Genomic DNA, 27,168 nt, shown 5'->3' with positions numbered 1-27,168 from the left:
TAAGCATCGTGCAGCATGTGCTTGACTACTCTCACACATTGTGCAAACACTTTCTTTCGTTCGGAAACATGAAGTGGGCCATCATCATCATTAATGCAAAAACCATTACCGCCACTCAGGCTTGAGTAAATAGTAAAAGCATGAATTGTTAAACATAGTTATGAAACTAAACGTGGGTCAAGCAACTTTTCTGTGTGAATAATGCAGGAGCAAACTTGTATACTCTAGAAAAGTTATGCTGCCAGTCTGTTATTGTTTTTAAAGCTTCAGTGTTCAAGTGAAAAGAGAATGAATGATTATGAATTTGCATGTACCACTGCAAAATGAAATAAATTTTGCACTAATTTCTTTTTAAAAAAAAACAAGCAGACACAAATCTTCTGAGATAAGATTTTTTTTTAAGTTTTAATCTTTTTAACGATGTTGACAAAAAATAATAATAATAACAGGAAAGTACTCAGTGTTCATGTGTAAAGTATTCATTAAATTAAGGTGAATTCAGCAAATGGAAAAGTCATATGTGGTACTTTTATTTGATCATGTCTGTCCTGTGCAATGATTTGTCTAGAGCGGAATATTGTGAATGCATTTCTCCAACATAATACAGATTTTTACAATTTATAAACAAGGTACTAATAAGGTTGTAATAATCTACATGTTAAATCCCTAATATAACAATTAAATCATTAAAATAATCCCTATATTATGCAATATTAGATAATATACTTGAGAGAAGGGTCATATGCTTCTTAATAGAGGCGTTAATATAATCTATTTAAAACTTTGATGATTTATATAATTCTGTTTTTACATAATAAAATATTGTATACACAAGGCATTTCTTTTCTTTCACAGCAGTTCACATTGGTTGTTTAAACCCATGTCTTTCATGTATGGCTTTAAAATCAATAATCTGGACAAACAGTTTATTTGTTGAGCAGTGTTTTCAGTGAGTGAGTTAGTGTGTTCAAAATAGCAGACATGGTGGCAGAGTGATGAGTCAATGCATTCACACTTTGGTCGCAGGCAGAGCTTCCCGAAGCCACCTCAGCAGCTTTCAGCAGACACACATAGTTCATGATGACCTCGTCCACCTTGGCTACCACCTCACGCCGCTCACTCTTGGTGCGCAGACCTTCCACTAGTGACATGCAGGCTTGCGTTAGGCAGCAGAGTGTGTGGAAGCTGTGTGTCAGAGTGAGCAGTAATTCCTCTGGACTTTTGTACTCCATGGCCATCTGACTGCAAGCGCCGCTCAGCACTTTGGCCTGCATGAAAAGCAACTGGGAGAACGTATCCATGTCAGCCTCGTTGACCTCTGGCTTCTCACCTCTGGCCATGTGGCCAAAGCTGGAGCGCAACATGGTGACCATCTCTAAGGCATCCTTGCGTGCAAGTGCGAACCCTGTGTGAAGGCTGTATGTTTTTCCTTTCATTGAATTTACATGAGCTAGCCTTGCTTTAAGGCTCATGTCATTCATTGCTTTCAAGCCTGTGTTTTTCCTGCGACTGAAAGAAACAGAGCTGACAGAGGACAAAGGATGCGAAGGCGTCTCTCTGTCTTCATCATCACCATCACTGCCTGTCTTTCTCCGCAGGAAGCAGTGACTGAACGGCCCACGGCACTTCCACGTACCTGCATCCAGCCTCGGTGCTGTTGATTCTGGCAGCAACAGGGAGGCTCCTCTTAGCAGCCTTCTACCAGATGAATTAGACATGACTGAACCCTGGGACAAGCTCTTGGGTAAGGTTTTGGCAGAGAATATCCTCTGGATTTTCGGGGGATCTTGAGATTGGAAATTCTGACCACCACTCCTCCCTGTAAGTGTGGCTTTGGTCTTATCTAACAGTGCTTCTAAGCTTCTTGAACCTGGCATTATGGTGCTCCAGCTCCTCCTGAGCATCCGAACCCTGCGTGGCTTCCTGAGGCTGCCTGTTGAAGGGTCACATGAAGAGCCGCTTGAGAGGAAAGCCAAGACATGTGGGTCGGGCTGGGAGCTGGCCTGTGTTAGCCCGCTGGGCTCTGTGCTACTTCTTAGTGGTGATGATGACATGGTTGCGGTGGTGGAACTGGTCTCATTACAGAGAGCTAAAGATGACTCTTCCTCAACCTTCTTCAGCTGTGTGCAAGCTACACTAGGGGTAGCAGGAAGACAAAGAGAACTGTTAAGCATCTCCCTAACAGCACACAGTCATCTGCAAATAGTTTCATACTTGTCACTAATAACACTTATATTTACCACATATGCAGAAATCTGAAATGATGAAATGCATCTTTTTTTTATAATAATAATTCCTTAAAGATTATCTTAATTTCTAAAGGGTCAATTGAAACAAAAGGACAAAAGTGGAATTTTAATGTAAAAAGTATTATTCTGTATCATTGCAATAAGGGCAGGAATATTTTTTCGACATGTGATGCCTTTAAAACACCATAATCTATTTGCAAATCCTTGTCACTGATTGTTACATTTGAAAGACTTTTAGAGGCTTGAGAAAGTGACAGAATATTTTCAAGAAAAAAAAGAAAATTCTTAAAAATAAATAAATAATTTGTGTGAAACAGAAACATAAATATTTTTTTATAGACTTGTGACCCCAAGTTTTGAGCACCAAAAATTCAACATCAGCCTGTCTTAATATGCTGCTGGTCAGTCAGTCCAACACGTTGTTGAAATATCTCAACTATTGGATAGATTGACGTAAAATTTTGTTTCAACATTCATTGTCCCCATCCTTTTCCTTTAGCTACACCAGCAGGTCAAAGTTAATTAAAGGCAAATGTTTGCATGCTAACATGCTAAACTAAGACGGTGAACATTCTAACATCTAACTTGTTTAACATCAACATGTACAGAACCCCCTAAAGGTTTCTTTTGAGGACTACTTTTGCATTTTGTAATTTGTGTGAACTGACCACTTAAAATATATTCATGCCCTTATTTGCCTGCAATGAGTAATTTAAGTAGTTCCTTTCATGCACTTGCACAGACAGATAAGAGAGAGCACCCTCCTGTTTAGTTTTACCTGTGGTTTCTTTTATCTTGGGCATTCTGTGAGTGCCATCACGTGTAATCGTGAACCCAGGCTCAGCACTAGTAGCAGCATGGATCTTCCTCAGCAGCGTGGGGTCCATGGGGTGGCCAACCTTCCCCTGACCGGCGGGCCCATAAGCTCTCTCCTCAGCAGTTACATAACTCAGCCCCTTGAGCGAGGACTCTGTCAGTACATGCATATTGTCTGTGACACAAAGGGGAGAATCCATGGGAGTGACACAGCTGCTGCTGCCTGTGCTACAACCGGCGTCTATGGAGGAACATTGTGAGCTTTGGAGAGAATGAACGCCTTCACTCTGTATTGATGACATGCGCTTGTTCACGTGGTATTCATATAACCGCGTGACTTCTTGCTCTGATGGTGGAATTTTAATTTGCTGCTGTTCATTATCTTGTGAAGTGGTATCTCCCTCTGCAGGGCCAGGCCCTTTGGACGGGGAGCGGAGATTTAAGTGTTGCCTTCTTTCATCTAAGTCCTGTTTCTCTCCCTTTACTGTCAACCTGTCTGCGTGGGAAGCCTGTGAGTCATCCACACATTCTGGAGAGAGATTTTCTGCCATTTTGTTTCCAGGCACTCTCTGCTGCCATTTTTGATGCCTGTCTTTAAAGTGAGTTCGCCCCAAATCAAGTTGATTCATGTAGTAGGAATCTCTCACAGTGAAAGCATTATACTTCCCAACAAGATGAGGGGGATCCTCTTTAGCCGAGTCTTGAGAAGTCATGTGAGATCTATCAGATGATTCATGCAGATCTCCTTGGATTCTGCTCTCTGCCTCCCTCTGTTTTCCTCTCTGCTTGCTCATTACTGAGCCCATGTGCATCTTAGTGAAGTATTCACTGACTGATTTTATTTCCATTGTCTCTGGCTCCATCTCACCGCCGTCTGAGTGAAAAATCTGGGAGGACGCAACAGCAGAGGATTTGGCCTCTCCCTCCTGATGCTCCTGGGGGTTGTACTGCACAGCTGCCGCCCCAACATCACTGGGTGCGGTGACCTCTGTCTTCCCCTCATTCACGGTGTTGTATCCTTCTGTCATGGCTACATGCATCCTCAGGTGGTTCTCTGAGTGTCTCTGAGCAGTGGCCAGCTCGGAGCTCTCCGTCATCTCAGAGGAATTTGTCTCATTGCCAGAATCTGAGGAGTCAGGACTAAATGCTCGTGATATTTCTACACCTGTGTACCACAGAAAAACAGACACGTCATTAACAACTTCATCTGAGGCACATGAAAAATATCACAGATTAGATGTGCAATTCAGCATGTAGGGGAAAAGGGAGTGAATGATTACTTTGAAATAGCACTGACAATAATAATTATAAATCACTATATGATAATGTTCCATCTAAAATTATGGCATCGATAAAATATTGATAGAACAGTCAAGCTTGCTATAAATTGATATGTAGCTATATTAGCAACAGATACCTGACATTGTGCTGTGTGAAATTAAGAAAACAAAGAAAATGATCCTCAAAACAACAAGAAATCTTGACAAATGAATGATGATTGGGACTGTAATAAACACAACTGTGAATGAATGAATAAATCCACACACAAATGGAAACATAGAACAAAATGGGCTTTATTGAAAAAAAAAAAAATCAACAACAACAAATCAAAAGTGAATGGCTGGAACATATGTGTGGTGTTAATGGATGAACGTTACAATAGTGTAAGGAGAACCTGTGCTACTCTCTGACTGTGCTGGACTCTGTTCCTCAGATGCAGCGAGGGCCTCGAGTGCCTGTAAGGTGGACACCACTGCATCGTTTAGAGGCTCCCCGTGGCCCTCTGCTCTGTGGGTGGGCACTGAATCTATGAGAGACACTGGGATATCATTGCAGGCCCCCTGGGCCCGAGTCCCGGTCCCCTGCTGCTCCTCCTCGTCAGAGCTGTCCCTGAAGCCGGGAGGAGGAGCAGCGATGGCCAGGTTAAGAGAGTGCAGCAGTACGTCATTGTCCTCCTCATCATTACCCTCCGGTGGGGGAGGGAGGGAGGTCAAGTCAATGATGTCATCGCTGGACCCTGAGAGCGAGAGCAGCATAGGCTTGTCAATGTCACTCATCACCATGTCCTCCTCACAGCTGATGTCATCCTCATCCTCTGCATCATCTGTTGTCTCTGCGTAGCAGATATCATGCAGCAGCGGCTCCTCAATGCATTCAGTTGGACCAAAGATTTTGGTGGAGTAGGGATACCCATCTGCGTCTTCTATGGCATCCATCATCTTATAGTCCTCCTCGAGACGCCTATACATGGGGCTGTGATTGTCTAGCATCTCTGGGCCTTCATCCATCAGTCTCTGGTAGCCCAGATTTTGGGGGTTTACGCTGTTGAGGGGAGGATCTCCAAATATGAAGGAGACCTTCGCACTCCTGGAGTGCAGGTCTTGGGGTTTGGGCCTTGGGATGTTGAGGTAAGTTTGGGAGCAAGGGACTCTGCAGCACTCCACTCTTTCTGCCATGTGCACTATTTGCTGAGGCTGGTGGATCTCAGTTATGTAGACTGGTTGGCCTTCACATCTCCCGTGGTCGAGGTATTCACACTCCTGGTCAGAATAATCTTGGCTGAACTTCTGGTTGTTTCTGTCTTCACATCCTTTATGGGGTGTGCTGTATGTGCACTCGATGGCCTGGTAGTTCTGCTTTGCTCTCGCTGCATGGCCTGCAAACAGGAACCAAAAGATGAAACCATCTATTTAAACACAATATATTCTGTCGAGTCATCTTGTGAGAAGACGTACTTGTTTCCATACTGTCTGTGTTTTTGGCCACATTGAAGATGGAGCGTCGAGAGTCCACCAGTAATCTGTAGTAGCCAGCAGTCAAACAGGCCAGATTCATTGCATCAACAGACTCCATTAAGAGAGTGATGGGCTGTGAAAGAGGCAGATAAGCAGATGACAATGAGTGCAAAATAAATGAGGGAGCGGGGCTGTAGAATGAGGTTATAATGACTGCTGAATAGAGTTGGTTTTGCTAGGCTAAAACCAATATTCAGAAAACCAGTCAGCACAGGCTTTTATTAAACGAAAAAAAAAAACAAGCAGAACACTGTTAACCTTTACGTCCAGGACATGTAGTTCCACTCTAACCCTGTTCTCGTCTTCTGTGTACATTTCAATGCGGTTGACATGACTGAAATCTGCTAGAAGGGCCACCAGGTTTGTTTTGGTGTTAATCACATGGCTGATGCCATATTTGGGCCCCACGAGCAATGTCACTTCTGTGTGCTTCTCGCCTTGCTGCAAAAGGGAAGAGAGAGTCAGCGTGCATATCACTTTCTGCATGCAAATGAGCATGTGATCTGGCATCTTTTTGTGTCCCACACTGGCTGCATTCAATGTGGGGTAGCAAGATGGTTTCACTCACAATTAGTGTGGATTTAAACACCCGTCCTCCATACAGCCTCAAATCACTGAGATACTTCAGATAATGAACCTTTGCCTGCAAGGCAGTCAGCTGGAATGGGGAGGAACCAAGAGACATAGCATAGCGTAAGATACAAGCTGAAGTAATTCAAACAAAGCACAGCAGAGTGTAATGTTCGGCTGAGTTAAAAATGGTGCAACGTCATCTGCTCAAGTGGCCACCCAGCAGCATTATTTTGAAATTCAACACTCCACCAGGTGGTAGTCAAGAGTCTTTTCATAAGTCATGCATGGCAAAGCGAGAGAGCGGGGGAGACGTACAGATACTCAGGAGTGACAAACATACGGCCCGCGGGCCAAAACCGGCCTGCCCGAGGGGCCAATCCGGCCCGCGGGATGACTTTGCAAAGTCTAAAAGACAAATTTCAGCTCGTTCGTAATATTTTGTAAAAAGATAGTTCATTAAACGTCAACATTTTCAGAATGTACTTGTACTAAAACAAAGGGAAAAATAGGGAGTTGTCATTATTTATAAGTTATTATGCTGTGATTTTACTGGTTCTACCCACTTGAGATCAAATTGGCTGTATGTGGCCCCTGAACTAAAATGAGTTTGACACCCCTGCCGATACTGGACAGAGAGATGAAGAGAGAAATATAATGAGGTAGCACAGCACCTTTTTACCAGGTGGCACAAGGTTTTGGTTGGTTTTTAGGATGTGAGTGAGGGCTTTTTTGATGTTTTTCTCTTTCATGCTAGACAGCACTGCAGGAGGCAGGAACAACGCCAGACCCCACTCCTTCCTGGAGGCACAAAATTCATAAAGATTAGAGAAGGTCACTCAGTCACTCTGGAAAACAGTCAAGGCGTTTTTTTCTACCGGTGATGGATTTACGTCACCCAGATGGGGTGCATTGATTAACTGACAATCAGAGCAATTAACCAGCAGGGATGCATTCTGGATTTAGTAGCAAGCTCTAAAGCTTGAATAAGTTATCAGAAACAACAAAATTACCCTATAGTTAGGTTCAGGCCTGCAGAGGGCGAGTGTGAAATCCAATCTACTCACTCAATGTACTTGAGGGAAACTTTCTGGGACTGCTTGGTATTGATGGTTAGAATATACATTTGCAGGGCAGCCAGATGGAGAGCCGTGTCGTATTTCAGCTCTGACCCAAATCTCTCCAACACCACATCATTACAACTCTGGAAGAGCCGGAGAAGGAGAGGGCAGGAGGAGGTTACATTTGAGTCACTCTTCTTATCATGAAACACAAGACAACAACACACTTACAGCAACCATATGTGCAGCAAGGCCTTTGGTATAGGCTCCAAACCAGGGTCCTGGTTCTGAGGTGCTTAGTATACTGTGATTCTTTAAAAGAGCACACCGCATGTGCTGATATTCACCTGAACATAGAGGTACTCAAACGCTACTGCGTCTCTCCGAAGCAGGTCCACAGGATCCTTTGGGACAAAAGTGATGCGAAAAAAGCACTTCATCTTGTGTGACCCTGGCCTCTGTGTCACCTAGCTCGCAAGTGGGAAGATAAGGAGAGTTCCATTAGTCAAGTGTTTGCGCCTGAAAACTGTCTAATAACAAGCGCTTACACATTTTTCAAGATATCGTTTTTCTTTTTTTTTTTCAGGTGAACAGGCAGAATGCGCTGAATGTAACGGGATTAAACATAATCTTCAAAGTCATTCAAGGAATAGTTTGAAACTTTAGGAAATAAGCGTTGGGCTATTTGAGAAGATCAATACCACTCTCATATCCATCCATTAAATATTTAGCTAGAGCCAGAGATGCATATTTTAGCATAAATCCTGGACACAGAGAGAAACGGCTAGCCTGGCTCTGCTCAAAGTTGAAAAGAAATCTGCCTATCAGCACCTCTTAAGATCAGTAATTAACACATTTCATCTCTTTTGTTTACTTCATGAAAAAAAGTGTAAAAACAAGAAATTGTGTTTTTTTTTGAGGGACTATTTCAGCAGTGCATTGATTTTTTTTTTTTTTAACTCTTGGCAACAAAGTAAATACGTTTCTGAAAATGTCAAACTTTCCCTGTAACATTTTAACATGTATACCCAGGGAAACTGATGAAGACCCTGCAGTTTTGCTCCTGTTTTACTACAGTATGGATACAAAAATAGCGTACAGTATACTGAAGACATGGGTTTCATCCTCCCCCTGTTTTGCCATCACGTCTATTATTTAACCACATCTCTCCTGTTTAGTAGCACCCAAGAGGTCTGTCTCACCTGAGTTAGCATCTCCTGCTCATGCAGGAGCATGAGTTTGCTGGCCGAACCCTCAGCTCTTTGCTCCAGCATCAGAGAGAAGTGCTCAATGCTCTTAATGGATAGCTTTTCTTGCAGGGTCAAGATGACATCCTTTCGCACAGACAAAGTCATAGTTAATACAACATGAGAATCGTGCAGATGCATCAACCTGCTCGCACTCCATGCCATAACCATAAATCATTTTTTAACAGCTCAACACACACAAAAACATGACCACTACTCTTCTTCTGAAGGCCACAGCCAAGACAGGAGTTTGCACTTCATAATGTAGAGTGTAACTGTGAATAATATTCAACATTTAACAACATTTTGCACGTCACTTTAGCTTATTCAACTACATTTCTTAGTGAGGCAATGTTCTTCCTGCCACCTACCTTAATGGATGTGGTGCTGTCGAATTTAAATGATTTAGTTTGCCCGTTCTCCAGGTACACCTTCAGAACATTTGGCATGAAAAGAAGAGAGTTGTCCTTCACCGTTTCCTGAGGATAGAGGGAGAATCGTTTGACAAATGTTGACATCTTCCTCTAACTGAAAGTTGTTTATATGCTGTAGTTAAAGTGTGCGGTAGCTGGGTTTGAGAATTCAATAATTAAAAGCCCCCTGGGAAAAAATTAGTGCGCATTCAAGAACTCAAAATGGAAGTGATTCTGAAGATAAAAAGAAAATTGAAAGAATAGTTCCATATTTAGGGAAAAAAGAATCTCTGTGCGACACATTCAACAAATTAGGGGAAGCTCTCTGTGAGTGTTCCCCCTTTTTTCTGTCAATTATACGCACTCTCTATCCCAGTGATGGTAGTGTGATGAAAAGAAGTAAAGAAATGAGGTGCATTGTTTGCTCCTGCGGGTCTTCATTTTACAGTTAGTGATATTTTTACTTTGCTCTGTGCCAGCATTCATAGCTCATGTCTGCTGCTGTCGTCTCCGCTTCCGAACCTTGATGCGTGTAGAATGAATCAGTGTCCAGTGTGACTTACGGGGACCTGGCCATTGATGATGACCTCTTCAGCGAAGCGGACTTTAACTGGATTAGTCTTTAACTTGGCCTTTTTTGCTGCGCTGATGAATGCCGATTTGGGTGACTTTTGGAGGGAAAAGGAAAACAAACAAAAAAAAACACACATTTTAAGGACAATTAGTTCCTCCAGAGATGAGTCATGTGTTTTTTCAGCTCTGCGCAATTCAAGGACATGCTCCCTTCTTGAGAGACATGACAACCTCCCATTTCTCCACTTGGTGCTGATGCAATTAAGGTGGCTCTGTGTAAGGGCACAAGAAAGGGAGGGGGCACCTTCACTGCCGGCGTGTCATTGAGGCTGCAAAGAAACGGCTGGTAAACAGAAGCAATTACAGGCTGGATTATGAGAGCTGCTTGTGTAATACTACACCCATGCTTTTCTGCAAATCAAATTCAAGTTCAGCCGCTTGTTAAGTGGCTATTTTTTAAAGACTCAAGACTCGTCATTCTGAGCCTCTGAAGCACTGTGGTGCTGAACAAAATTATACATTGAAATGCACAATGAATGGATGTATTTGGACAACACATTTTCAGTTTTAGGAAACGTTGCATGGTATAAAACACCATCATTTCTATTTCACGGTTTAAACAGAACTATCATCTTATTTCATCATAAGTTTGGTGCCACACAAGAAACAGCATGTATGTCTTCTGTGAGAATGCACAGATGATTTGGTTTATTTTTGGAGGAAATTAAAACACAATTCCATTTCCACTGACTTATTGTGTGAACTGTAAACAAAGGCTGAATATATGCTCCTGGCACTGAGTGTTCACCGCCATCTGGTGCTCCGTGACTATGGTAAATGTTGATGTGGGAGGTTCATCTGAGGTCTTGCGAGGATCTAAAGCTACAACATGAGAGGACTTGGAAAGACTGCAGCAACTGGACTCCCTTTGAGTTAGCGGGGCTCTAACGCTCAGCTAAGGCATCGCTGATACAGTGCCAGCACAAACATATGGCATGATTAATGACTTGCTTTCATACAATCACCAAAATAACCCACCAGAAACACATACACAGCCTACTGGAATGTACGGGATTTCATTCATAGAGGATGTAAAATCTTACCGGGTAAGGCTGAACAACGGTCAGCAATATGGACTCTTTGCAGCTCCTGCACGACACAAAAAACATTTTTAATTATGCATTAATGTTTGATGGAAGCTCTTAACCAAATAAGCAATATTGTGGTAAGAGGAAGAGCTTTGGAAATATTCTACTTCTCATGTTGTTGTTTTTGAGATATCATAGTGGACGGTTATAGAAGGAACATTGTGTCCCAGTGATGCTCCTGGCAGCCCTGTCTTGCCTCCACAGTGCAGCTTTACTGCGGAGAGCAAGCCCATTCAAGGCCACAGGAGCTGTGAAGGAGTGGCCACATGGGCGCTTTTCCCTGTACTAATGTACTGTTTACATACTGCCGCACAGGTCATACGAAGACCGAACACTCACAGCCAGCCACTAAGCTGTGTCAGTGATATTAATCCAATGAGAGCATCAACACCAGCATACAGCTAAACCATCAAATCATGGTGAATATAGGAATAGTTGAGACATTGTTGCAGATCTATCTCCTGAAGCAGTTTAATTGCTTATATAGTGGAACTACAGTGCCCATCTAGATATTCACCTATGTGGAAAGTTTTCATGTTTTATTGTGTTGCAGCATTGAATCATAAGAGATTTAATGTGCCTTTTGTCACTAACTCACTTTTTACTGAGTTACTGAGTAGCTGTTATGGTATACATAGTAATGCTTCACCAAAAGTTTGATCTTCCAGGTACAAATGCTACAAATTGATTTAGATGTGTCCTATTAAAGCGGGTGAATATTTATACAAACAAGTATTTTGTACTTTAATATTTGTAACTAAGATCATTTTGTTGTCATTTGTTTTCACTTTGACACTAAGACTTATTCTGTTGATCGCTATCAACATAGCCACGATGAATTCACTTTGTTTCAATGTTGTAAGACTTCTTTCTACTTTCTAAGAAGCATGAGTGCTTTTTGTAGGCACTGCATCGGGTGACAGGTTTAGCAGCAAGTGAATGGCATCTCACCTTAGTGTGTTGTCATACCTGACAAGGTCAATAACCCTCTCCCTGGGCGCTGAACTGACAGGCTCATCATTAATCATGATGATCTCGTCTCCTGGGATCAGCTTGCCTTCTGATGGACCCCCTGCCAGCGCACACAAAGCAGTTGTTAAGTGGTACAAACAGCGCACAGTCATGCCATCTTTCTTGATTTTCTTGGTTTCCTGTCTTGTGGCTCGAGCCTCTAATGAATGCTTACTCATTGAGCGTTGTTAGAATCAATGAATCATCCACGTACACTACAGCCTGAGTGGGCTTTCCTCTCTCCTTCCCTGGCTACATTTTAGGAGGATTTCATCTCCTTGTCCATGGATAGAATGAGTCAGTGTTTTATTAGAGTCCACCGTACAGCTGGGGCACTTTACCTGGTGTGACTGAGCGGACCACCACAGGTTTCTCACTGCCTGCCACAAATCCAAAGCCAAGCACTGGGTCTCGTCTCATCTCCACCTTACGGGGCGCTGGTGGCACAAACTTGTCCCCGTCCAGACGAACCTCCTCCAGGGAGCTACTCTGGGAGACGTAGCTGTGGGAGTAATAAAAAGGAGATTTCCTGTTTCTGTCATCACCGCTGGTTGTTTATGTTATGTGGTAAAAGCTCTGATTTTGTATGCAGTGTTACGAAACCACTGTTAGGTCATTTAAAATAGAAATGTAGGGCATGTTTTATGGTAATGCTAATGTTTGCTGAACACGTATTCAGTCTATACACCACGCACGGCAAAGGACAGTCCTAAATCTGCAATAATTTTAACTATAACTATTTTAGCAACTATAATTAGAAACTATTTCAATGATTGACTCATTGTTTTTACATTTTAGTCACATTTGAAGTTAAGCCTCTTCTAGTCTTCTTCTTTGTGTTACATGATGAAAATAATCATTAGTTGCAGCTCTAATTTCATGCTGAACTAATATAACCACTAAAAAGTAGATCAAGATTAAGTAGATTACTTGAAGAAACCATGACAACTGTGGCTGGAGACAGCTGCTCAGGCATGTAAATAAGGGGTACATCAATAAATGTAAGTGCTAGAAAATGGTTGTGAATCCCAAAAATGTTTGAAGACAGGATGGCAGATATTGTTTTGAAATCAGGAGCTAGTGCAACGCTGTAAAAATAGAACATGTGGGCGCTGGTAATCAAGCTCCAATGTTTGTATTCTAACATTGCAGATATCCACTGTGTGCTTTAGTAAAGGGCAGTTACAGCTTTCTGTAGTACTCGCACTGTTTGTGTCACAGAATAGGCTTTGCCTTGCTGCACTGATAAAGATGCAAGACAGGTATGATGCCGAGCGTCACGCTGTCGAAACCTCCTGACTGCTATCTCGATGACTGTGAGAATCCTGCTGTCACTAGCTGGCTGCAAACCAAGACTGAACAGTTTGAACCTCATTTAGCACCGATCAAGGCATTTTTCTTCTTCCTTACACAGTTATCGTTCCTTAAGCTTCTTGAGCTCAGAAAACACAAAGACCACAAACTGTATGTAGCGTTCACATATTCTGCGATTGGACTTTTTACAGTATTTCTTCACTCTCTGGATGCAAAAGCAGCAGCAGCGGCAACAGCAGCAGCAGCAGCTCCGTATGGTGCCAGCAATGTTGGTTAATTAAAGCCGTGGGCAGACAGTGTGTAATTCAGTTATTCTTGACACATGTACTATTCACCACTAAATAGTAACAATTAATCTTTCATGGCACAAAGACACAGTGAGATCTGTCAGTCGCAATCCCAATACTATGAAAAAAAAACAAAAGCAACAAGATGTTCACAGGGATGTGATTGTCAATTGATTTGGAGGAGGATTCAACAATTCTTTCCCAGAGCTGTAAACCCCCCAAAAAAACTTGAACATGTGATCTCTCATTAGGACGAAAAAGGCAGCTGCTAAATACATAGCAAATGATGACTGGAGGTGGAAAGAATGTTTTCAACTTCTATATTTTTCTCCATGATGCTCTCACATTCAACTTTCCAACTTTCAGTGCTTGATTGCCATTTCAACATAGTTGATTGGAATTTGGTTTGGTGAGCTCATATGAAACAAGAACAAAAACCTTGTACAATGCACACCTTAAGACATAAAGAACTGAGAACTGAGACTTGAAATAGAGATTTTTTTTTTACATATAAATCAAATACTCAGCCCTAAAGTAATCCAAAAGACTTCACCAGCCAATTCTAGTAAAACAGGTCCTTTGCTGTTTAGAATGGTGTTAAAAGGTTTACAGCGCATAGCCACAGTGGGGAACAGACTGAGCCTTAAAATGAATCATGTAAATCTTCTACAAATTAGTTCAAACAATACAAAGATGATTTAAATGATGAATATGATGTCCTCTTTTAGTCCCAGATAAAATCCAAGCAATGGCTTTCTAATCAAGCTGAGTAAGAGTCTGATGTTTGATAGGCTGAGGTAAAAAGAGCTACAGTAATCTATGTATGTAATCTACTTCCCCTTAAAAGATGCTCCTATTTCTCATCCCACTCCCTTGTTATGCTCTGTATGGTTTCGCCATGCAAAAGGAAGGAAGAATGAGTAACAGAACTTTATAATAAAATCTGAATTGCTGCTGGCACATGTGGCCATTCTTATTTTTACAGGAATTAAACAAATGCCTCAAGAGTAATGTGCCAGTGATTCAATTTAAATGATAGTACAAGCGTAATATATAATGCATGAATATTATGCAGAGGCCATGATGCATGTATTTGCAATTAAGATATTATCTTCTGTGCTTCAATTAAAAATTACATAACAGCCCCCCCAAGTCTTCTGCTGGTGAGTTTAGTAACACATCTATATTATGGTGTAATCGAAAGATTAATGACAGCATTTTGTCTCTTTCCTGTATACAAATTCTGACAAAGTGAAATGTGACTGAGGCTGGGTTTTTTTCTAGTCGTATCGTGACATATTTTACTTTATATTGTTGATTTATAGCCTACTGTTTTTGAGCAAATGTTTCTTCAGGACCAAATTCTCATATTTAGAAACAAACAAGCATATGAAATATGTAAAGCAGTCCTCGTGCTTACTATTGTACACCAATATTGTAAAAGTCAGTAAGGTTACCAAGAAGCCAAAGACAAAAAACATTAACCTTATACCCAAGTGGTCTGTTATGAGGCTGTCAAATAGGTGTTATCGTCAAACATTTGTCCCTCATATATGGGCTAGTAGTGGCCTACGAGCTAAACCTACAAGTGGATTCAGAATGGCTGTTGTAACCCAAAGATGAGGTGACGTGGCATTAAGGGGAACTAAGAGGGTGGATGGATGTGTCAGACACAGGACTTTCACCCAGGAGGTCACAGTTTGTGTCCTGTGTGAAACCAAAAGTCATTGTTGAGATTATTTTTTTTAAACTACTTGGTTAGGTTTAGGAAAAGATGATGGTTTGGGGGGAAATTAAAAAAATAGCAATGAAAGTGAAGTTACATCACGTATGTAATGTAACTTTCACATAGCTTACATCTTGTACGTAACGTAACGTCACTTTTATAACTAACAAACTTATTTTAACCCAAACCATCATCTTTGCCTAAACCTAAACATGTATTTTCGGTGACTAATCTAACCAAAATACTACAGTTTAACAACATTAAGAAGATCAACCAAGGTTATTATTGTTACTATGACTTAGGTCCAGTACGCTGTTAGACCCAGTCTGAAGCCTTCTAATGGTAGTGATAACAACGGATGGCAGGTCATGTATTCGACTGATAACAGTCAAAGGTCAGGTGAACCTTATGCCAGATTCTTCCAAATGTTTTAATCACTGGATCTATAACGTCACAAAAAATAGGAGATTAGCCCCAATAGCTTACTGTATCACCTCAACAACAACTCATAATATGCTCACTCACTCTCACACCAGCAGCACACGCAAACTGTCTGACTGCACCTCCTGTGCCTTTCTTAAAATCATGGGTGAAAAATATTACAGAAGGGAGTACTGAAAGAATGGACAAAAGACACATTAGTAAAATGGAGCATCAAAGAGTTTAATTTCAAAGCTGTATAACCACAATTTTGCAACAGTTTTGCACATCCATTTCGAAATGAATGAGTCAAATAGCCACTGAGGCCTCTAGTTTCACACTGGTGTGGTATTGTGCTGCGGGCAGGCAGGAGGACTGGCAATGGTATGAGCAGAGCCTGCACTAACAAGCCTAAAAAGGTGGAGGTGGAATTAAAAATAATGAGCTGAGTGGGTTTTCCCTGTACCATATTTACCCGAGGCCATCCGAGGAGAAACACTCATTCTGTCATCTCAAAAATAACGAAATGTGGTTGTGTCAAATAAGTTCAAATATGTTTCCTTTGGTTCTTTGTTTAACAGATTCCATTTCCATGTATAAAAATAACAAACAGCCCTGAAATGTGCTATTGTATTTCTCTGCCATGAAAGTGGAGAGGGATTTGCTGTATTACTGACCAGGACTGTATACAAATCTGGAAACATTATCAACATGTAGCCTACATACCCAACAAATGGAAAAAAAACTAAGCACAACTTCACTAACTTTATAATGTCAAGCCCAGCATAATATTCCTATAATATCAATGGACATGGCCATTTGGTAGGATTTGACTTTAATTTTAAGTTTACTGTCTTCGACTTTATATTTTCTGATATTATATCAGTATGATTTTATACAAACTGTTAGTCTGTGTTTTTTATCCAGAAGCTTTCCCCATAATGTCGGAGAGTATAGACATACATACATTCCAAACTGAGTAAATACCATAAATACCAACCACTCATAAAAGCAACTAACTGAACTGTGAACTCTATCATTCCACATTTCTCAGACTCCCTCTAAGACACATTTAGTTTCAATTTGAGCGTCAGTTTTGTCTCTCGAACTCAACAGATTGCGCACAAGTCAAAACCATATGGACCTGTGCATTCAGGAAGAGTGCTGTCTCCTCCCCTGCATGGCCACCTGCTAAACATGGCAGGATTCCCATTGTGCAGACAGCCATGCATCTAATGGTCCCTAATAATACTTATTAGCTGCGATTGTAGCTCCACAACACTCTATACAGCAATCAGAAGCTGCACTGTGAACTATGCAGTTAGCAGGATGAACTAAAATGAGCAGAGAGAGATGCTGGCCCATTGTACAAAGACTGTTTTCAGTCTTGTTTTCATAAAGCATATTTTGGACAAAGTGGAGGCTCATTACCGAAGCAATATCCTGTTACTCTTGTTCTGAAAGGCTGCTTCAACACAGCTCACAATTTGTTGACGCGGTTATATTCATCCTGTCTGAAACACAGCCTTTTTTTAAAAAAAAAAGAATAATGCAATAGCAAACAATTTTTATTGGCTTATTTTTTGATGTGTCACTGCTCCTTTTTGGGGACTTGTTACTGTGATTTTTCTAAACCTCCCAAATTGTAATCAGGTCTTCTACCATAAACCATGAAAAAAATCCTTCCATCTCATGCTCAGTCTTTAACAATGATAATGATCTACTCTGGAGGATAGAGCAATCCTCTAGAATATAGCCACGGCAGTCTCTGAACTACATTACATCTCTGTTAAATACCATGGGTCACATTGTAAATATTAAATTGCTGCTGCTTAATTCATGCGCTGCTGTCACACAGACTAGACCTGTGTTCCGTTTTGAAATACAACAATTTAGTATCAGCACCCTGGAGCCTTGACAAACTCAGATGGCCATGGGCAGTCACAGAAACGGACATTTGATTATTCATGAGTCTTCAAATTTAGAAGTCTAAAGCTGGAGCCAAAACAGCCTCCATGATCTGCTTCATCCAGGCGCACTCTGCATCCAGCACTTTCACTGCTCCTTGCTTCTTATATAACTCCTCTGACATCATGCCTCTCATGCTATAACCCGTGTGTGACAAGTGCTCACCACCTTTTCCATACACATTAGAGAGATGCATCTAGAATACGAAAACTGCTGTTCACATTGTTGCATTATAATGAACATTACATGACTAGGAGTAAAATTGTGAACAAATGACCAAGCAGCAAAAATGGTCCGAATCTACTATGCACAGGGGTTCACATAAATGCAGCAATATTTTTAGATCTAACGTGAAAGCATATTGCACATCTCGGTGTGAACAAATAGAGGAAAGCACAGACAAATCGACAGAACCGATGAATCGCTCACTTGTTACATTACAACATGTGCACACAAACATGTAACGGACCAGGAGAGAGTTTCCTTTTACCTGCCTGTACAGATATCCAGAAGTGCCAATTACGAAGGATCAGTTACGCTGATAACTTTAACCCAGCATCCTCTGAGGAACGTGCAGGCTGTCGGATCAAAACAAGTCCCTGCACAGGTGAAATTGTTTCATCGACGTCAGCGTACACACACTCGCACACACACACACACTCTCTCAAAAGCCCTCTTCTGCATTGGGGGACTGCATGAGGAGTACTGTGGGTGTGTGAGAGCGTGAGAGAGAGTGAGAGTAGGCAGGGGCAGAGAGTGCGCAGCAGTGGAGGGAACAGAGAATCAGTATTCTGAATGCACAGATGGAGACAGTGTGGAGGCAGTGACGTGGCTAGAATAATCACAGGTTGGCAAAGCATCTGAAACATCTGGGACAGAGAAAGCTCCCCCTCTGTTTCTTTAAACACAGGGCACTTACTTGATGTAGCAGTCACGCCCCTCTCTATTGGTGCCCATGTCCCATCCATTGGGGGGTCCCTGTGAAGCACTCCAGGTCCCTGAAGGGGGCGGCCAGCCTGAGGATTTGGTCCTGTGGCTGCAAGGGATGAAAAGTAAGAGGAACTAAGCATAGATCAACTTTATATCGCGATGCTAGCTAGCAATCCACCCGTACTATTGAGCCCTATGAAAAATCAATTAGTCTAACTAAACTAAAGAATTCCAAAAATAATATTTGTCATAGAAATATTTAAATCATGATAGAAATAAAACAGTCGAGGGCTGATATGAAGCGATTCAACTCGAGTGATAAGAGAATGTCTGATTCCAGCGTGATAAACAATGTTCCGTAGCCGCAGTTCACTCAGTGAATACAAATTGAATTAATTATGTAAGGACACACAGGCAGAGTTGTCATGCCTCACTCTTGTGCTTTGAGAGGCATGAAATTGGTTTTATTTCTAGATGTCAGCACATTCTGCATAAAAGAAGCCCAGAGAAATGTTCCTATATAGTGGTTATTTGATTTGCTCAATACCGAGAGGATTTGATAAAGTCTATCAGAGAATACAACCAGCCATAACCATCATTCACAAAATAATTAATCATGGTCTATTGTATGAAAGAAGGCGCCTGTCCAAATCTCAATTTCAGCTGATTTTCTGATTTCACCAACAAAAACCAGTTCTGCATCTTCCCTGTGCCACAAGTTGGCAGAGTGCAGGTATTCAGAAGAACTGTAATTGGTTAAAACGTTTTCATCTGCCTCTTTGTCTGCACCCCCCCTCCTTGTCTTCCCTTTATCTCCGTCTTTGTGTCTGCACACTGGTGATGTTATGAAAGCGGTGGCAGTAAGTTATGTCACTTCAAAGCCTTGTCTGCCGTGTAACAGGGCTCTCCGCATTCATTATTCAAAGCTCCTCTTTCTTCCCCTCTAAATGTTTCCCCAGTTACTGTACCGATGATAATAAATTGTGTGCAGCGCGCCTGTATCTGCGTGAGAGTGCGTGTTACCGTGGGTGTGCCCGCGAACACGCCTGTCTGAATGGGCTCACACACGTGGCCATTTCACGAGGAATGACTAAAATACTGCCAACTCATCAACACAATGTACAAGCTCAGAGGAAGGTTTCAAAATATTCATTCATATTAAGCCCAGTTCATGAGTGAGGCGCCAGGCTGCAAAATAATGCAACCTAAGCTGAAGTATATTCTGGGGGTCAAAACGCTCCTAAATGCTAATGCATTAAATCATGATTAATTCATAAAAGAACACATACTGGAGCTGACAGGGGTGTTTTTCTTTTTGTGCGCTACATTTGAAGTTGGGCTCCGAAGCACAGGAAGCAGTGTGGTTTCTTTCCCAATGCAGTGGTGTGTTTGGGGGACATTAGTGTTTCCACATAGATATGGATTTATTTGACCTACAGTACATTAGCTGGGAGCAGGCCTCCATGGTGTATATTTAGAACACATATCCTGCAGCTCAAATGATGTGTGTGGACACAACTGGATAATGTCTGACACCGTTGGGGCCATGTTCACCTCATTGATGAGTCCTACTTGCGCCCTCCATTTCAGCCCCTGGGATAAAGCTACGCTAACAGCCACGCTAACAGATTTACCCATTTTAGTGAAGAGTTGTAAAGAATAGAAAATAGAAAAGGTCAAAGAACTGTAGAATATGATTATTATTCTATACTAGTATTTTAGCAGGATTACACCTGTAGCAATGGTATGCTTGACATTTCTCCAAAGGTCTACAACACAATAAAGCATATCGTACTTACGGTTTCAGACGCTATGCCTTCAAAATATGTTTCTGAGCTGAAAAACTGTTCCACAAAATCCATTTTCTGTCCCTCAGCCCCAATGTCTCTGTATTAACAGCACAGTCATAGATACTGTGATCTTTGATTTCTTTTGTCTGCAGGCGGGAGGTGCATTATGCCACTGAGTCGCAGCACTCCAGCTTACAGAGAGGCTAAAAAGGTTCACCCACAGTGGACAGTGAAACTGATCTCCCTCAGCTAGCATTAATAAATGATGCCTGCGCAGTCACATCGGACTAAGTAATCGAGCGCCAAGTGGGCAAGCGATGCTGCACAATTCATGAACAGGTTACCCAAGAGTCAGAGAAAGCACAATTGGTAACGAGAAGTTGGACGCAAATGTGGGTTCCCAAAGAATATTTTTTCAAGACAAATTGCACTAAAACTACAAAATGCAAGGTGACCTTTTTTGTATTTCTCTTTAAATTTTGCTCACATTACTATTTAGTAGCAACCAAATACTAAACTTAAGCAACAAAAGGAATAGGAAAAAATCAATAAAGTAGATTCCAATTATTTGAAAGTGTAATAACACGACACGCCTCCTTACACGACAACTAACATCTGAGTTCAATTGAATTTAAAGATGCCTTTTTGTGCGTCTGTCTCCATATCTTTATTCAGATGAACAGTGGCAACAGTCTGTCATGCCACCTTGTCAGTAACTATAATTTGGAAGATATTAGTTTAATTGTCTGAGAGATGGCTATAAGATCACTTTTCAGTCCTTCATAAAAATTGCATGAACAATGTGATCCTTGCTTTATCACTGTACTTCACTTTCACTGTCATCTCTTTGAATACAAACTAGCTGAGAATAAAGCATTCTGGTGCGTCATGAAGTCTGAAATCCTGTTAATGTAGAGAGTAACTATGCATTATAGACAAGCCACGGCTAAGAAAGCACATTCCAGCACACAGACACTCAAGTTAGTTTGAATAATTTACACTGACAATCTCCATGAGGGTTGGCTATATGAAACCACACTCCGGTGCCAAATGCCTGCCATATTGAGATGGGCTGTTCAGAAAGTTATTTCCTCTGAGAAATGTCTGAGTCAATAACTCCCATTTGCAAGTCAACATTTTACTGACATTTACATGCTTATTACCAGAGGACCAAACTCTGCATTTCCTTATTGGTTCCTTCCCAGGATGCATTGGGTGACAGAGAAATATCCTGGATATGTCCAAAGCACCACATTAATGTCAAATTTCCTTTATATAGCCTTTTATTATCAATTAAACATCAGATTATGCTCTATTACCAGTACTTAAAGACATTTGAAGGTAGAATAATTAAAATCTTTATGAATTTCTTTAATCCAATGCATGTGTGGACCTCGTGAATCATTGATAATCTTGGTGTCTGTCACTTCAATGTTTACCTCATTACCTATCACTTAACACGTACTCCAGTCTTTACAAAATTCAATAAAAATATATAAAAGGATGCCTTATCATCTTCTTCCTGTGCCACAGCAAGTGAAGTATGACTTGAGAAACATGGTGAAGAGGCAATGACGCCGCTTTCTCTGTGCTCTTGAATTAAACAGAGACATTTATGCAGAGCTAGACCGCTAATGTGATTCTGTTTGGATATAAAATCTGTCGAGAGAAAGCAGATGAGATGACCATCTCCTGGGAGGAGGGCGGGGAGTGGAGCAGAGAAGTGGCTCAGACAGAGAGGAACCTCTCTGATTAAAGGCCCTTTTCCTCTACTGTTTTTTAGACTGCCTCCACCCTGCTGAGTGCACAAACGCACTGCATTTTGTTTCAGAAAACATCTGCCCTCTGTTTGACTTGTCCAACCACTACCTTGGTTTGGCTGCACAATAGAGCAGAGTGCAATTAGCTATTTATATTTTTCCCTTTTCCATAAAGTAAAAGCTATCCGTGATTTCAAATTATTACTGACCATGTAGTTGCATGTAATGCTGCTGTTCTTGCCCATTCTGCGACTTACACATCACTGTTTCTTGTCTGCTTTACACTGTGCTTATTAGAGAAATAAACACAGTGTTGTGTTGTGCACCTGATGTGCAAGAAACCAAGTCTGAAGCAAGCAATAACGAAATGACACCAACACGACCAAAAGGCAGTCTGTGTCATTATAATATTGCACATTATGCAGTAATATTGAAATTACACTCACTTCAGGATTAGAGTGTCTATTTTCCCCATTATTCCAACTGAATATTGTATTTCTGTGTTTGTCTTTGGATGTACTGATATTGTTGCCATGGGCAACCGCACTATCCTGAGCAGCTCTCTGGTGCCTCTATATAGAAAGGTTTTTGGTTAGTTAATCTCCTCTGGGTGGGAATAAAACTGCATCTGGGAAACAGCCCACCCACTACGATCCTCCTGCTATTTTACAGCAAAAAGTGAGCCTCTAGTTTCTAGTTTCTGTCTCTAGTTTACCTGTTAAACAGCAAAACACCATCTCACTAAAGAGCTGCTGGACATATAGTCTGCTGCAACACTTACAACATAGGAATTATAGTAAATAAACTAACATGCACACATAATACATTTCCCATTAGACCACGTATAGGGCTTCGTATATTATATTGATGCTGAATTATAATTTTAGGTCCAACTGTAACAAAAATAAAGACATCTGTGCTCTAATTATTGTTATTTTGCTCCTTTGCTCCACATTGGTCTATGTAAAACATTAGCCAAATATAGTGATGAACTTACCCCGTGGGCACTGAACTAGACTTGGATTCTCATGCACCTCATTGTGCTACTCGTTGCCTTTATGCTAAAAGCTCTAAAGGACAGAGCAAAATAAATGGTTGCCTGAGACCTCATCCACTATCCAGCTGGCTCTCGTTTCTGACCCTGAGCCATTTCTGATCTACTCTTCCCTGAGAGCTTCTGATGCGAACAGCCAAGAATGACAGATCTTTTGGTCTTTGTGTACTCTGATGAACATTTAGGCTAATCAATTTGTGTCCAGACCAGTGATTTCCTGTGCAAAAGTTTGCAGTCAAAACATGCCGAACAATGGGCCACATAATAGATTTTTTAAGAAACACAGCCAGGAGTGAAGTCAGGCAGTCTGACTAAATTTGCTTTAACTGTTCTTCCATATTTTTCATGTTGAGGAAAAATCTCTCCTACACCATCCAAAAAAACATTCCGCTCGCATATTTAATGAACGCATCCATCTGTTATATAAGAATGACTAAGAATAGATGTATCATCATACCATAACAAATAATATAGACATGTTTTAACGCATGCATTTCAAGCATGCCTAGCAATCACTTAAACACTCACACTTTTTATCAACCCCTCTCAGTCAGGCAATCACTGTGATTGAGTGATAATTGACACTTTCTACATAAATGCGTGAGGTTCATACTCATTATCTCCACAGTGCCGTTGTCGACAAAACATTTACAACACCCATGGGATGTATTAAAACTGTAGCAGCACTTCCAGCTCAGTCAAGCCAAAGTCCTACATGGAAAAATCAAAACAGAGCAGCTTAAACCACTTTGGTCAAATGGCTCAAACTTGCTTTTCTAGGCACAAGAAGACAAAATGTGTAAGTTATCTTTCAACAGAGGAACATCAGAACATCAAATATGTGGAAGTGTTTTCAGGATTTAACCACAATAAAGACAGAGGAAAATGAAAGCAAAAGCATGCTTTGTTTCTGACAGCACACACATCTGGGGGCATTGTAAGGCAGGAGGAAGAGATAATGAAGGCATACATTCCCTTTCTTGTAGATTTCTAAATACATACAGTGGGCTTCTCTGTAAAATGTTCCATCAACCATTTGCAGCAAAACAGCCTCCTGCTGACTCAAATTGTTGCTGGCAGCAAAGAGGGAGAAAACTAAAAAACGGCAGTGTAGCAGTGGTAGCTCATAATCAGGGTTAGCATTGTGTGGCATTATTAACAGTGACAGGATGCAGTGACGTTGGTGGTCCACTGGGAGAGGCATTATAAATGCTGCCATTTAGGGATACTAACTGGAAAACAGAGGCCCTGTCATCTGATGGAAAATCCCTGCTACCTTCCTGCTTAATGTTAAAAAAAAGAAGCTGTGATTTGCATACAATAGAAACAAAAAATGACTAACTATTGTGCTCAGTGTTGCAGCAAATTGCTGTAATTCTGTCTATTTTTTTTTTTTTGTAGAAAAAAACCCCAGTGAAAGTAGCAGTGTCAGTGGCTTCTGTAAATGAGATGCCCTGAATGGGCATTTCTGTGACACATACAGTATCTGATTTAATATTTCCCATTTACATCAGCAGTTCCCACCACTCGTGGTCTGTAGTGTCTCTGATGGAGCCAAATCCCCTAGGAGGATTACAGTCCACTGGGGCAGATCAACTCAATCTAGCAGACCCATGGGTGCATAAGGTGAGGTGTCTGCCCTGGCAATGAATGAAATCATCTGTACTGTTAGTTTAATGTACGCTTCACATATCACATACTTTCCATCACTTCTTGTAAAAAAGCAAACAAACAAACGTTATTTTCAGGGACAACTTGCCAAATGGAAAAAAAAGATAAGAATACGAATGAAAACTACAATGTGTTTTTTTTTCTATCTTGATGTTTTAATCATAATCGTGTCAATCATTTCAACTGCTCTGCCTCATCTATATATCTAAGTGTCCACCCTCCTGTTCTGGCCATATTGCATGTGCACTTGACCAATTCATGTTAGATTATCAGTGATATGTACTGACTCTAATGACCAAAGACAGATCACGCTCAATTGTAAAGCAGATCTGTTTATCTAACACTGCCAAAATATGATGTTTGAAAATGACTTCAAACTGTTGTGAGTCATTACCCAAGGCTGTTTAACTGAAGTGATTTCATATCTCAAAACAAAGGCGGTTGATTTTCATATTGTTGCACATGTATGGTTTCGTGACATCGCAGGACACACAAAGCAACAAACCACAATCACCGCCTGCAGTGTGAGAAATTTATGAACTTACATACAGACAGTTCCACGAACCGCATCAGCTTCTGCATCCACCCCCCACTCCCATCTCCTTCACTTGCTCATTCATTTCACATCATACATGACTGCACAACTTGCTCTCTTGAGTAATCAATAACTCAGCGTTTTTAATCACCCACGTTGCAGTGCGATTCCTGTGGCGATCTCTAAATCATGCTTACGTGAACATACAAAACACCACCCACTAGAGAACTAACAGGCACATACACAGACGGGCAAACACACAGCAGCATCTGTCGGACTCACCCTGACAGCTTTGGCATCTTCACAAAGCTGAACACATCCATGTGTGCTGCAGACTGCAGTCAAGGCTACACATTTACCATCTACTTCACTCCGGCTCCATTGTCCCACACTGTCTTTGGCAGCGAGGAATAAATAATTCAGAAAAAAAAAGTGGAGCTTCCACAAGTCAGGTGGAGAGATTAGTCCTGTTGTCTGGGCTTCTGCATGGCTGAGTGATTGCTGTGTCCTCGCCTCAACAGCGCAAATCCACAGCCCATGGAAAAGGATCTGGCAGAGCAGCTTCCCCCGGTTACATCCTTCAAAGCATGCCTCTGTTAGCTGCGTTAAGCCACCTTCATTTAATTTCCATTGCGGTGGAATGATGTGCGGGAGCCGCACAGTAACAACAGCTTTAGAGAGAAGCAGAGAGAGCCAGAGCCAGGGGCAGAGGGAGAGAGGGAGGGACAGGGGTGGCTGTGGTGGTGGTGGTGGTGGTGGTGGTGGTGGGAGCTGAGAGTAGGAGAGAGAGGAAAGAGGAATGTGAGAGGATGTTGTGTGTGTGTGTGTGTGTGTGTGTGTGTGTGGCAGCAAGGTCCACAAGAATTACTACTACAGGATGCAGCCAGCTTCCAAGAATTCCCCAAAGGCTAGCCTCATCAATCCTCAACCATGTGTTCTGTTTCCAGAAAGCAGGGAAGGCTTGACAAGGATGAGAGAGATGAAATGACAGAGACACGCAGCATGACGTGCACGTAACATGAGCGCAGAAGCAACAGAGCAGTGAGAGCAGCTGGAGAGACAGGAGGACCTAATGTGTCCCCTCCCCAGCTGAGGTCTCTGCCTCACAGCTGCACATTAGGATGCCCATACTGTACACTGCATTTGTTTTGACCTTTCAAAACAGTTCAGCTGCTAAATGCTTACTCTGAATGAGGCCATTCATGAGAGGACTCCAAACATTTTAGCCCCACACAAACAAACACAGAGCTGAGGCAATGGTGTCAAAAGAAGATCAGGACTGATAGTTTGCCACTTGCGCTGTGGATGGAATTCCACAGCAGATAATAGGAGCTGTGTTTGTGTGATTAGTTGACGTCCAGAGGGGTGAAGATGAGAGCTGCTGTGATTCACAGCGCTTCAAGTAGTCAGCTGCATGCTAACAGATGCTTCAAGCATCTAATTTCCTCTGTGAAATTTCTTCAGATCGAAACACATCTACATAAATTTTGATATCTTTCTCCATCTAGTTGATGTTGATGCTGGGCAATTTCAATGTTTTTGGGGATTTTCCGCTTCATGACAGGGTTCACATGCTGATAAACTGATGAGAGCAGGAAATAAGCAGGAGAGTCCTGAAAAATTTAAAACCAGATATAATTCGGGAAAAGGATAACCCTTGCAACGTCCCCTTTCAGCCTTATCTCCAGATGAAGAATCACCATGTGTCTATCATCCAAAAGGGGAAGAACCAGCCTTCATATATCAAACACTACAGACGAGGCACCTCTGTGGAAAACCAAGAGCCAATTAGCCTTGTCTCTGATCCAAGGAGGTTTGAAATTTCTTCAT

At 41.6% G+C, this 27,168-nt stretch overlaps 1 protein-coding gene across 1 annotated transcript; it reads right to left on the bottom strand.

The window, feature by feature from the left end:
* Positions 1-926: 926 nt before the first annotated feature.
* Positions 927-25,661, bottom strand: frmpd4 (FERM and PDZ domain containing 4). The gene is made up of 18 exons (XM_070837793.1): positions 25,621-25,661; positions 18,518-18,634; positions 12,225-12,385; positions 11,842-11,944; positions 10,828-10,873; positions 9,715-9,819; positions 9,110-9,217; positions 8,694-8,825; positions 7,839-7,958; positions 7,498-7,634; positions 7,105-7,231; positions 6,429-6,518; positions 6,119-6,301; positions 5,801-5,933; positions 4,741-5,721; positions 4,034-4,230; positions 3,028-4,000; positions 927-2,131 (listed from the first exon to the last, which is right to left on the bottom strand). Exons 1-18 carry the CDS (start codon positions 25,659-25,661, stop codon positions 927-929), a joined length of 4,959 nt encoding a protein of 1,652 aa, XP_070693894.1.
* Between the last annotated feature and the right edge of the window lie 1,507 nt (positions 25,662-27,168).

Source organism: Pempheris klunzingeri, chromosome 10 (genome assembly GCF_042242105.1).
Source record: "Pempheris klunzingeri isolate RE-2024b chromosome 10, fPemKlu1.hap1, whole genome shotgun sequence".
NCBI lineage: Eukaryota > Metazoa > Chordata > Actinopteri > Acropomatiformes > Pempheridae > Pempheris > Pempheris klunzingeri.
The sequence above is the reverse complement of the archived record's forward strand: the minus strand, read 5'-3'. Positions and strand labels throughout refer to the sequence as shown.

What these genes read in the sequence shown, in the direction of transcription:
- frmpd4 (XM_070837793.1), bottom strand. Translation starts at nt 25,661, where the DNA reads ATGGATGTGTTCAGCTTTGTGAAGATGCCAAAGCTGTCAGG. An exon ending in TCATCAATGGCCAGGTCCCC is followed by an intron (nt 9,218 to 9,714) that starts GTAAGTCACACT and finishes CTCTATCCTCAG; the next exon opens with GAAACGGTGAAGGACAACTC. An exon ending in TACATGTCCTGGACGTAAAG is followed by an intron (nt 5,934 to 6,118) that starts GTTAACAGTGTT and finishes CCTCTTTCACAG; the next exon opens with CCCATCACTCTCTTAATGGA.